This window comes from Ictidomys tridecemlineatus, chromosome 3, assembly GCF_052094955.1.
Source record: "Ictidomys tridecemlineatus isolate mIctTri1 chromosome 3, mIctTri1.hap1, whole genome shotgun sequence".
In the NCBI taxonomy this organism is placed as follows: Eukaryota; Metazoa; Chordata; class Mammalia; order Rodentia; family Sciuridae; genus Ictidomys; species Ictidomys tridecemlineatus.
The window spans coordinates 142,816,102-142,828,412 of NC_135479.1; the positions used below are offsets into that span (position 1 = coordinate 142,816,102).

A 12,311-nucleotide genomic window follows, 5' to 3' on the forward strand; every position below is an offset into this window, starting at 1 on the left:
TCTTCCAGCTCTTTCTCTCTGGCTTAGCATCTCTACACAGATCTGGGTTTGCAGAATGAACTAGTGAGGGGCCTAAGCTGATGATGTCTTTTCTTTCTCTCTTTTGTGGAGTGTTAACACCCCATGCTCCAAAGAGAAAGCACTGAACACTTTTGAGTTTTATGTGGGGTGTCCACATAGTGTATCATCCAGATCAGAGACTTGAGAGTGAAATGAGCAATTTAACACTGGACAGCATGTGAGATAAGCCCTACCACTGAGCTAAACCTAAGCTCTCTCTTTTTTATTTTGAGATAAGATCTCACTAAATTGCTGAGGCTGGCCTCAAACTTGTGACCCTCCAGTCTCAGCCTCCTGAGTTTCTGGACTTACAGGTGTGCACCACCACACCTGGCCTTATTTTCTTTCTTTTTTTCTTCTTCCTCCAGAGATACAGCGGATCATTCAACTGGACCTCGATCTAAAGTACAAGACCAACATCCGGGAGTTGTTTGAAGAGTTTGACAATTTCCTGCCAGGTGCTATCATTGGCATAGCCAGAGAGATGCAGCCAGTGTACAGGTAGGTAGTGCTGAGACCCCTCCCCACCCTGTCCTCTTTTCTTTCACCCACAGAGATGGTGTTTGCGGTGTGCACTCTTCCCACTCTTGTGGCCTTGGGAACACATTCCTACTTCCTGAGGATAGCCTGGGCAGGCAGTTTGGCCCCTAAGCTGAGATGCTGCCCCGATACTTTGGGTGGCATTGTGACATTTTTCATCTGGAAAGCCCAGTTGTTTCAATTGTTGGTTCTGGTTAAGCTCAGAAGTTTAAGATCTTGAACTTTGCTGGCAGAGGAGGTGTCAGGTTTTAACCTACATTCTGGTGACAACTGGGCTTTCTTTGCCTTGGAATCGCCATGACCCCTCTCATACGTGACGGGGGTGGGGGGGGGAACTGATGGGTGGCATTATGAGGAGGGAAAGGCAATATCTCCTGGGAACACTGATTGCATGAGCTGGCCTAGGTGAAAGCGCCTTCTGCATGTGGCAGAGTTTGGTTGTCAAGTGCATGTCACAGAAAAACTCCACATCTGGGAGCCAGATGTGTTAAAGAATATTCTCTGTATAGTCCCAAACTAAAAACAGCTTATATGTTTTAGACAACATAATGGCTAAATAAAATGTGTTCATCTAGTTGAATGCTAGATAGCAACAAAATGAGCCAGTGGTGGCTACGGGCGATGATAGCCAGAACTAAGTGGCAGGCTTTGGGGGTGCATAACACGAGTGCTCAAAATTATAAGGAAAACCAAGGAGAGATCCCCAAAGCCAGGGTGGTTGGGGGAGGATAAGAGGGATTGTGCTTTATTTGTCCACCAGGGTAGGTATGTACATGTGGCACCTACCCTTTTGTGTATTGTGTGTGCTCATATACTATAGTTACGGGTGGGAGGGAGGAAGAGCAGAAGCAGGCATTGTTGAAAACTAAGTCCCATGGCCTTGGTTCCATGTTGCTAACTCATCCTCCAACAGGTAGAGTGACACCTCACCCAGTGCCAGAGCTGCCCAAGGTTTCTCAGAAAGAGCTGGGATTCCTCTGTCCCCTGGGCTTGCAGGCTACTTGTTCTCTGGGTAGCCTCCAGTGACGGCTCCCTGTGGACATCGTTCCTAGAGAGAGGCCCAGTCACTAGAGATCTTCAGGCCCAGGCATCTAGTGACTCAAAGCTCCAGTGACCCCGGAGGAGAGATAGGAGAAGGAGAGACAGTGGAATGAATCTGACATAATTTTCCCATGTACATATATGAAAACAACACAGTGAGTCCCACCATCAGGTACATCCTTAAGAATGAGGTCCTAACTAGAATAAGATATATTCCTTGCTTTTATAATTAATCAAAGTATATTTTGCTTTCATGTATACTAAAAAGAACCAATAACTAAATTAAAAAAAAAGAGAGAGAGGAAGGAGAGACAGCCTTCACTTGGTGGTGGCTAGTTGCAAGTCTCAAATCACATAACAGGAAATTCCTGCAAGGCCTCTGAATGAGCTGATAATTCCTGGGGCCTTGTGGGCTGTTCTCCCTTACATAACCCTTTTCCAAGTGCTCCACAGTCACTGGGGGGAGGGTACTCTTGTTCTGCAGTGGAGGGTCAAGGATGGGGTTTAGGCAAATTGCTGCCATCTTAATTTACCTTCAGGTAAATAGTATCTTGTGTTGGGGTTCTAGATTCCATGTAGGGAGGTGATAGGGGCATTAGACATAAAGTCCTAGGTGCTAGTTGCAGCTCTGCCACTGCATGAGGAGTCCGGGTTTCCCCTCCGAGCAGAGGAACAGATTAGCTCCAGGACCTCCCTTGTCCAGCTCTGGCATTGGTGGTCTCAGTCCTTCTGACCCTCCTGTCTTCCCCTGTATCCAGAGGCTGCTTATCTGCAGATGAGCTCCCAGGGCTTGCTCAGTTCTTCCTGGTCCCCTGACATGTTTAGACTGGGCTGACTGAAGTGCCATGGAGCAGGGAAGCCTGCGAGCTCCTGTTGGGAATCTTCTCATGTAATCCAAGAGAACACCTAGAAACCTCATCACACTTAATTTAGATAATGTTGGCCAGAATTTCTATTTTAGATTTTAGAAACAGTGCAACTTAAATCAACTTAATTATTTGGCCTTCCAAAAAGAAATATCTGAAAGATTTTGGATTTAAAATGAAATTGAGCCAGTTACTATTATGGTGATACCATGAGAACTGGGAGCCCTCCACCATGCAGAGTCCAAGCATGTTTTGTACAGGGCACAGGCTTGCAGAAGGAACAGAAATTCAAACTCCTTTATGTGACCCTTCCTTTGCCCCTCCAAATTGTTTCTAAAGTCCTCTACTAATTAAGGCTGGGAATGACTGTCCTAGACTACTGTCACCTACTGGCTCTGTGGAATTATCTTTTAAAGTATGCATTGTTACTATTTGCTGAGGCTGGCAGCAGACAAGGAATGGAGTATTTTTGCCTTTTTTCCACAAGAAAACTGGAGTCTCCTGTATCCTAGAAGGCTGGTATCAGTATTTGCAGCTTTGGGATTTTCACCTGGCAGGGGTGGGAGGGAGGATTAGAGGAGAAAGAGGGTGGGAAATGGGGAGAGTAAGCCATGCTTATGCAAGTACAGGTAGAGCAGGGCCCCTCTCTTGCACAGGCAGCCTCAGCCCCACCTCCTGGTCTTGGTCGTCACAGTCTGTGGGACCCGTGCCCTGTCTTCTTTCCTGGTGGGTTCCTGCAGAGGTGGCCACTCACCCCACACCTATATTCTTTGCCCTCCAATGACCCAGGGGTCTCCCGAAGTGGCAAGTGTGGTGTGGACAAGTTATTTATTGTACATGGGATCTGCTAGCATCCATGAGGGGAAAGTGAAATTAAAAAAAAAACAAACAGCACCGAAGCTCCACTTGACTGGCTCAGGACACGGGCTCTGGTCTGGAAACCCACTGGGCAGGAGCAGACGTGGATCCTGCCAACTATGCCATTTTTATAGTCACTTGTCCCACAGCTACTGTACTTCAAAAGGACACATGTCCAGTCATTTTTATGACTTTTTCCTCTCTATTGTGTGCCACAGGTGTTCAAAGCTTAGAGGAAGGTGGGGAGAAGTATTTCCCACTGTCCTTTTGACAGATAGCTTTTTTACAAGTTTTTCCCCAATTGTACATCTAGCTGACTGTTTTCTGGACAATGGAGATTTTAGTCTGTTAGAACAGTGATGGAGGCCAGGCATGGTGATGTATACCTGTAATCCCAGCAGCTCTGGAGGCTGAGGCAGGAGGATCACAGGTTCAAAGCCAGCCCCAGCAACTTAGCCAGACCTTGTCTCAAAATAAAAAATAAGAAGTTCTGGGGATGTGACTCAATTGGTAAGTGCTCCTGTGTTCAATCTCCTCTACAAGGGGGAAAAAAAGTGATGGAGGGTGCTTTCTCTCTTAGGATCTTTTATGGGGTCACACATCCCTTGTCCTTTGTCATCTGAAAACTGGGGTACGTGGTCATCTTCAATGGAATGCTGCACTTCCTGACTATGACTCTTTCTTTGCGTCTTCTTCAAGCGCTAGACCCTGGACGGGTCCTTTGGGGGTGATGTGCTTGATTGGGATAAGTACCCCAAAGGAGAGAAGACTCCAGTGCTTTCTCTGTAATAGAAAAATTATATTTTGCAGATATATGCCATGTGAAGTTGCTTCCTTATGAATGAATTAGAAAAGTCAGGACCCTTTTTTTTTGCAGCCTATAGAAATTATGCAGTTCCACCAGCAGGAAAGCAGCTCGATACAATAGAGATGGTGTGGGGTGTGTGCAGAAGCAAGTTAGACTTTAGTCACTGGATTCTCTGACCTTCTGTTTCTTCATGTGTAAGTGAGAGTAAATGTATCTAATGCACACAATTGTTGGAAAACTCAAATGAAATAGTGCACTGAGGAGTTTCTGGTATGAGAGATCTTCAGCAAAGGTGCTTCCTCCTTCCTGCCTTGACCCTCACAGCTCCATTCTGAGTTTTCTTTACCAAATGATTTGTGCTTCTAGACTCTTGCTACTTCCACCCGCCCCCACCACACAGGGCTGCCCGTTAAGCTATAGAATACCAGTTGCACTGAACTTCAGATAAAACAGAGTTTTGTGTCATAAGACTGTTCCAAATGTTGTGTGGGCATCTTTATACTAAACAATCATTACGGTTTGTCTGAAATTTAACTTTAATGGGGTATCCTGTTTGTTTGAGTTTCCCTAAATCTGGCAGCCCTACCCCTCTCCAAGTTTTAAAACCTTCCCTTTTTAGCAGGAGCAAGGGATCTGGCTTTCCTACAAGATCCTTGAGTGAGCAGGAACAAAGGGTGCGGAAGTGAAGCTGGTGAGGGAAAACAGGGCCAGAGAATGAAGGGCAGGAGGCGGCCCTCAGAGTCTCAATGAGGCCAGGCCTGAGCTGCCTGTCCTGCAGGAGCCAGGAGCCAACTGGCCCAGGTCACTGGGGAGACCTCTGGGGTCAGGAGGGCTGGCATGGCTTAGCTTCAGGTCACAGAATTCCTTGTGACCCTGGAGAGGGGGAGAGAGGAGGAGCCTGGGTTTTTGTCACTCTGTCCTGGAGCTAGCCAGAGGAGCTTCTGAGTGGCAGCTTTGATGAGGGGTGTTGGCTTTGAGGGGTGGCTTTTTGTGTGTGGGGTGGCTTCCGGTTGCTTTCTCCTGGCTCTGCATGCCTGCTGTGCACTGGAGTGAGCCCAGACCCTCGCAGAGGGAGCAGCAGGCTAATCCTGTCAGCTGCTGCAAATATGCCACCAGGCAGGAATTTGCTTTTGTGTCAAGTATTTTAATAGTGTCCACTCTTTCATCTTTTAGGCTACATGGTTTTTAAATTGACAGTGCTATACCAGCCTAGCTTCCTTTCAGAAGCTTGGAATGAAAATGTTCATCCAGCTTCCCCAGCTGCCTTATCCCACTCAGAAGTATAGGGGAGAAGGGGGGAAGGATGTGGACTGGCGCCCACTGCTGCCTCTCCATCACTGTGTGACCTTGAGCAAGTCTTTGACCTCTCTGAACATTAGTCTCTTTAGTTGAAAATGGAAATTAAAGCACCGAACAACACGATATAGGGCAGAGTTGATGGGAGATTAAATTAGACGATGTGTTTTCAGTGCCTGATATGGAACAGCACTGGGCAGTGGTAGTGGCAGTGTTATCCAGAGTCCTAGGATGGCAAATTAGCTCTAGGACTCCAGGAAATTGTATAATCATTGAATCTCAGTTTCTATGTTTGTAAAACTAGGGCTACTGGTAACATAACTGGTGCTAATTGTTTGGCTTCTAGGCATCTGAACCCCCTTCTCAGTTTGAGGAAGTCCCTGCCCTATCACCCTCCTCCTACTCTGAAGACCAAAAGGCTGGTTGCTGTCTTCCCTAGCTTCTTTGAAGTTAGCAAGGGTGTGGGTACTGTGTTCCCCTCCTTCCCTGCCTCCCCTAAGGAAATTACCTTCATAAATTGAAGGTACTTTTACTATATACCTTAAACAATATAAGGCATTTGCAAAACAGAAACTGACAGTGTTACAAGGAGAAAATAACTAGTCTACAAAAGCAGGGAAATTTTAATGTCCCAAGAGAATATTGAAAACCAAGAGATCAAAGGAGGGGAAGATGTGCACACAGAACTGCAGTACAGTCACAGCAGAGGAGGAAGGAAAGGGAGGAGGGGAGAGGCCGAGAGGGCCAGGGCTGGCAGCCTGCTTCTGCCACTCCTGTGCCGGGGGTGTCTCTGGCTCCTGCTCCCCTGTGCAGAGGGTGAGCTGATGGCCACTGTCTTTGCTTTCTGACTCCAGACTGTGGCCATGGCCATGTTCATCTCATTTTTAAGCCCTACTGTGACCTTTCCCCTTCTCTCCTTAAATTAAAAAATATATATATATATATGAAAGCAATTATTTAAAAAAAATCCTCTAACAGCGTATTGTTTTTTGAGAAATTGTACAAGTTTATTGGTGCATGTATGTAAATCAATTTCTGTTTTATATGCCCTGTGCATTTGTTTTTGGTTCATTTACTGTGTATCTTTTTTTTTAAAAAAAAATACTTTGTTTGTGGTGCTGAATATGGACCCAAGACTTGTGCATGCTGGCAAGCACTCTGTCTCTGCGCTAGCTCCAGCCCTTCACAGCGTGTCTTGACCATCCTTATACCTAACTAATTAAACATTGCTAGATTCTTGAGATCACTCATTTTCTACTTTTTATTATGGAAAACTTTTTTTTTTACTTGTAAATGGACACAGTATCTTTATTTATTGTTTTATGTGGTACTGAGAATCAAACCCAATGTCTCACACATGCCAGGCAAGCGCTCTACCATTGAGCCACAGCCCCAGCCTGATATGGAAAACTTTACAAAAGTAGAAGGAATCATATGACGCTCTGGTGCTCTGATGTTGTAATCTCCATGCAGCCTTCATGATGACCAGCCCCGACCCAGTCTTATTTCATCTCTATCCCACTCACTTTTCCTCTTCCCCAGATTATTTCAAAGCAGATCCCTAGTGTCACACCATTTCATGTGTGAATGTCATGTAAGTTTTTTTTTTTTTTAAACAAACCTGCTATTGCAGGGTGAGGAGCTGTGGGCATTGTGGGAACCCATGGAGTCATTGTGTCTGAAGGTTCCTTAGCATAGATTAGTTGGCATGAGAGAGGAAAATAGATGGGGGCTCCCTTGCCTAGCCAGCCAGCATTTTCCATCTTTCTCCAGATTGTCTCAAACCAGGATGTGCATGTAACTGGCACATCTGGGAGGCTTTACAGCTGATATAAATTTATTGTTCACTAGGTTTCATCCATGCCTTAGGATGCGTAAACTAGGACTTGAAGATAAAAGGTGTTAGATTCTCTTCTATCCTCTAACACCTGAAGATGGATTTCTCGGTCCTGTTCTTGTGTTTGGTTTTTTAAAAAATTATTCAAAATTGAGCCTGTCAGTTTCTGTTAGAGTTGAAACTGAGTAAAGAGGGAAAGCATGCCATCTTTTTCTTTCTTTCTTTCTTTCTTTCTTTCTTTCTTTCTTTCTTTCTTTCTTTCTTTCTTTCTTTTTTATTTGTTTTAATTAGTTACGACAGTAGGATACATTTATGCACTTTGATGTATCATACATAGATGGGATATAATTTCTCATTTTTCTGAGTGTACATGTTGCAGAATTATATTGGTCATGTGGTCACATATAAACATACAGTAATAATGTCTGTTTCCTTCTACTATCTTTCCTATCCCCATATCCCCTCCCCTCCCATCAACTCCCTCTACCTAATCTAAGGTAATGTTATTCTTCCCTAGGGCCCCGCTGCCTTATTATGAAATAGCATCCGCATATTAGAGAAAACATTTGGCCTTTGGTTTTGTGGGATTGGCTTATTTCACTTAGCATGATATTCTCCAAATATTTACTGGCAAATGCCATAATTTTACTCTTCTTTAAAGCTGAGTAATATTCCATTGAGTATATATACCACATTTTTTTATCCATTCATCTATTGAGGGATACCAAAATTGGTTCCATATTCTAGCTATTGTGAGTTGAGCTGCTATAAACATTTGATGTGGCTGCATCACTATAGTATGCTGATTTTAAGTTCTTTGGGTATAAAATAAGGAGTGGGATATCTGGGTCAAATGGTGGTTCCATTCCCAATTTTCTGAGGAATCTCCAAACTGCTTTCCAGAGTGGTTGCACCAATTTGCAGTGCCACCAGCAATGTATGAGTGTACCTTTTTCACCACATCCTCACAAACATTTATTGTTGCCTGTATTCTTGATGATTGCCATTTTGACAGGAATGAGATGAAATCTTAGAGTATTTTTGAGCTACATTTCTCTACTTGCTAGAGATGTTGAATACTTTTTTATATATATTTGTTGATCGATGTGTTTCTTCTTCTGTGAAGTGTCTGTTCAGTTCCTTAACCCATTTATTGATTGGGTTATTTGTGTTTTTTGATGTTAAGTTTTTTGAGTTCCTTATATATCCTTGAGATTAATGCTTTATTGGAGGTGCTTGTGGTGAAGATTTTCTCCCAATCTGTAGGCTCGCTCCTCATTTTGTTAATTGTTTCCTTTGCTGAGAAGAAGCTTTATAATCTGGATCCATCCCATTTATTAATTCTTGATTTTACTTCTTGCGTGCGCTTTAGGAGTCTTTTAAGGAAGTCAGATCCTAGGTTGATGTGGTGAAGATTTGGGCCTATTATATCTAGAAGATCCAAAAAATTTCACCAGAAAACTTCTAGAACTAATAAATGCATTCAGCAAAGTAGCAGGATATAAAATCAAAACCCATAAGTCAAAAATATTCCTATATATCAGTGATGAATCCACTGAAAGAGAAATTAGGAAAAACTATTCCATTCACAATAGCCTCAAAAAAACCCAAAACAAAACAAAAAACCTTGGAATCAATCTAACAAAAGAAGTGGAAGACCTCTACAATGAAAACTACAGAACACTAGAGAAAGAAATTGAAGAAAACCTCAGAAGATGGAAAGATCTCCCATGCTCCTAGATAGGCAGAATTAATATTGTCAAAATGGCCACACTACCAAAAGTATTATTCAAATTTAATGCAATTCCTATTAAAATCCCAGTGACATTCTTCATAGAAATAGAAAAAAAATCATGAAATTTATTTCAAAAAATAAGAGACCCAGAATAGCTAAAGCAATCCTTAGCAAGAAAAGTGAAGCAGGAGGCATCATAATACCAGACCTTAAACTATACTACAGAGCTATAGTAATAAAAACAGCATGGTATTGGCACCAAATGTATATGAAGGTACAGAATAGAGGACACAGAGACAAACCCACATAAATATGGTTATGTCATACTAAACAAAGTTGCCAGAAACATTCACTGGAGAAAAGGTAGCCTATTCAATAAATGATGCTGGAAAAACTGGAAATCCATATGTAGCAAAATGAAATTAAACCTCTGTCTCTCACCCTGCACAAAAATCAACTCAAAGTGGATCAAAGACTTAAGCACTAGAACAGAGACCCTGCGCCTAATACAAGAAAAAATAGGTCCAAATCTGCTCCATCTTTTTCAATAGTGCTTTCTTTAAAAACTGGGCTGGTTTAACATAGCCCGCATGACCTGGAGGCAGTGCTGTGGCCCTGGGGAACCACTTGTAAAGAGGCAGATCTTCCCTCTAAGACATGAAAGTCTATTGTGGGTTGTTATTTTCTAATGACATCCATGAAAATGCATTTTAAAGGGAGAGGAAAAAAGCTATATATGGAAGAATCCAAGTGGGGCTTTGACACCGGTGATGTGGTTGCTGTCTGATGGCTGTCCCCCACCAGCCCCACCCTGGCTGTTGCCATCTGAAGACCTGTGGGGTGTTAGGAGGGCAGCTGCTGAAGATGGACATGTATGGCTGAGATGAGGACCCGGTTAAACATGCAAGAGCCTCCCATGTCTGAAAACCCAACTCCTTTCCCGCCCTCTGCCTGCCTGCACATGATGAGTGTGTCAGCGCTACTGGTTCAGCGAGAAAAGGTTCACCACATTGCACGGACACAGGCGTCCCCTGAAAGAATGAGCAAAGGTTGGAATGAGGGGGCTGTGTGTCCTGCCCCTGCTGTGCAGACTGAGCGCCAGGCATATATGAGGTGTTTGTTGAGTAAATGAGAACAGATGTTTTATCAGAGGGAGCTCCCTCAGTGGTGGGTTGGCTGGCCATTAAGTGATTCTCTATAGTCCCATCACTGGTCTCCTTATAGAAATTGCTTTCACCTTAGGTTTTTTTATGATTTTTTTTAAGACAATCCATGGGAAACATCATTGTTCTCATTTTTATTGGGCTCATTGTATGTGTGAGCCACAGGGTTCAGTGCTTTGAGGAATTATGAAGTAGAAAACAGTGTTCTTGCTTTCAAGGAGATTTTACTGGAGGGATAGGGGAGAGAGGGCAGATAAAATGTAGTAAAGACACAAAGCTCCAATGCTGCAATTGTTTGGATGTGGTTTGTCCCCCAAGGATTGGTCTTGGGTGTGGCAGTGTAAGAGGTGGTGTGGACCTTTAAGAGGTGGAGCCTACTGGGAGTCCTTAGGTCTTTGGGAGTGCTGACTTCAGAAGGAGCTAAGGTAGTTCTTACAGGAACATAGTGAGTTCTCAGGAGAGGGGTATAAAAAGGAAAATGCCTAGTCCCCTCATTCTCTCTAGCTTCCTTATTTTAAAGATGTGATCTCTTCTTCCCACGCCTGTTCTCACCATTGTGATGCGATTTACCATGAGGCCCTTAGAGCCAAACCAATGCTACACTATGCTCTTGAGTCTCCAGAATTGTTCACTAAATAAACTTTTTTCTTTTTATATATATATATATATATTTTTAGATGTTGGTGAACCTTTATTTTTTAAATTCATTTATTTATATGCGGTGCTGAGAATCGAACCCAGTGCCTCACACATACTAGGCAAGCGCCCTGCCACTGAGCCACAACCCAGCCCTAAACTTTTTTTCTTTATAACATTACTCTACCTCAGACATTTCATGATAGCCATGAAAAATGGATTAATATAGATGCCAATACCAGGTCAGCACTACTGTTTAGAGATACCCCTTGGAGAGGCCATAGAAACACTCTGCTGTAGGACCTGCAAACTCTGCTGACCACTGTGCCCTCAGTTTTATATTCTGCCTTCAAAATGCTAAGAAGTGGGTGACCTTTCCTTCCTCTAAACAATCTCTTGAAAGGGGTGTTTGCATTTGCTTTATGCATGGAGCCTCTAAGATGTACACTGAGAGTGGGCCGAGCTCAGGGTCCAGTAGAAAACCCAGAGAGGGCTTGGCTGTGCAGTAGAGAAAACCTGAATCCTGACCTCCAGAAGCTTGCAGCCTAGCTGTTGGGACCACCTCTCCAGGTCACCTGTCTGGGAGGCCAGCCTGGGCAGGTGCTATAGCTGAGGTATAGCAAGGGACAGTGGGACCCAAGAGGACCATCCTTTTTCACATTAGTGCAACCTTTTTTTTTTTTTAATTAAATAAATATTTCCCTGAAAGAACCTCATCTGAAATCTAAGCAGCAAAGATGACTTATCTGTAAGCATCTTTCCAGAAAAACTGCATTATTGAATCACAGTGGCATGTGTATAAGGGGACCTTCTGTGACAAACAGCATGTGGAAAGGACTGAGTTAAGCAAGACCAGCTGGATGTGAGGGTAATTTCAAAATGCTCTACGGCCATCCCAGGTCATGTTTCAGTGCATGCCTCCATTTCTACAAGTGAAAAAATGGAATGGATATTCACTTCCCAGCCCTTTGCTTCCAGGTTGGCAACAGAATTGGTTATTGTGGAAATAACAAGCTTTTAAACTAAGCTTGGCTTTGAATTGAACACCTTATCTGCTGCTCCTACACCGGGTGACTTCTTTAAATCAGTCATTTACTATTTATCATGTGAACCCCTGTGATCTTCTGTTTTAGGGTGGCAGAATTGCTCCCTACATCAAGGAATGTTCATAGGAACCTTTTGATCCAGAACCAGGCCTTCCCTGGTGTCCCTGTCATTGGGATTTTTATATCACTGTTTATAGAAGAGGAAGCTTATTTAAAAACCAGAATTGCTTAGTATGTAATGATTTGCCTGGATGTTTGCTGCGTCCCTGCCTCTGCATATGAGCACTCATTGCCAGACAGGCCAATTCTGATGGACTTTCGGAAATGTAAAGTTGTGGAGAACTACTCTCGGGGCCGCATTAACGTCAGTCACTGTGGAGTGAGGTGCTGGTGCATTTGACTGCTTCTCTGCCTCCACGTGGTTC

General features: G+C 43.5%; 1 protein-coding gene across 1 annotated transcript in view; it reads left to right on the plus strand.

Annotated features, from left to right (window-relative positions):
• The window catches only part of LOC101969846 (xyloside xylosyltransferase 1), a 156,964-nt gene that overhangs the window by 78,861 nt on the left and 65,792 nt on the right, over positions 1–12,311 (plus strand). Inside the window, exon 3 of the mRNA XM_078044021.1 lies at positions 429–561. Within this exon, the coding sequence (XP_077900147.1) occupies positions 429–561 (133 nt within the window). The remainder of the gene's footprint in view (positions 1–428; positions 562–12,311) is intronic.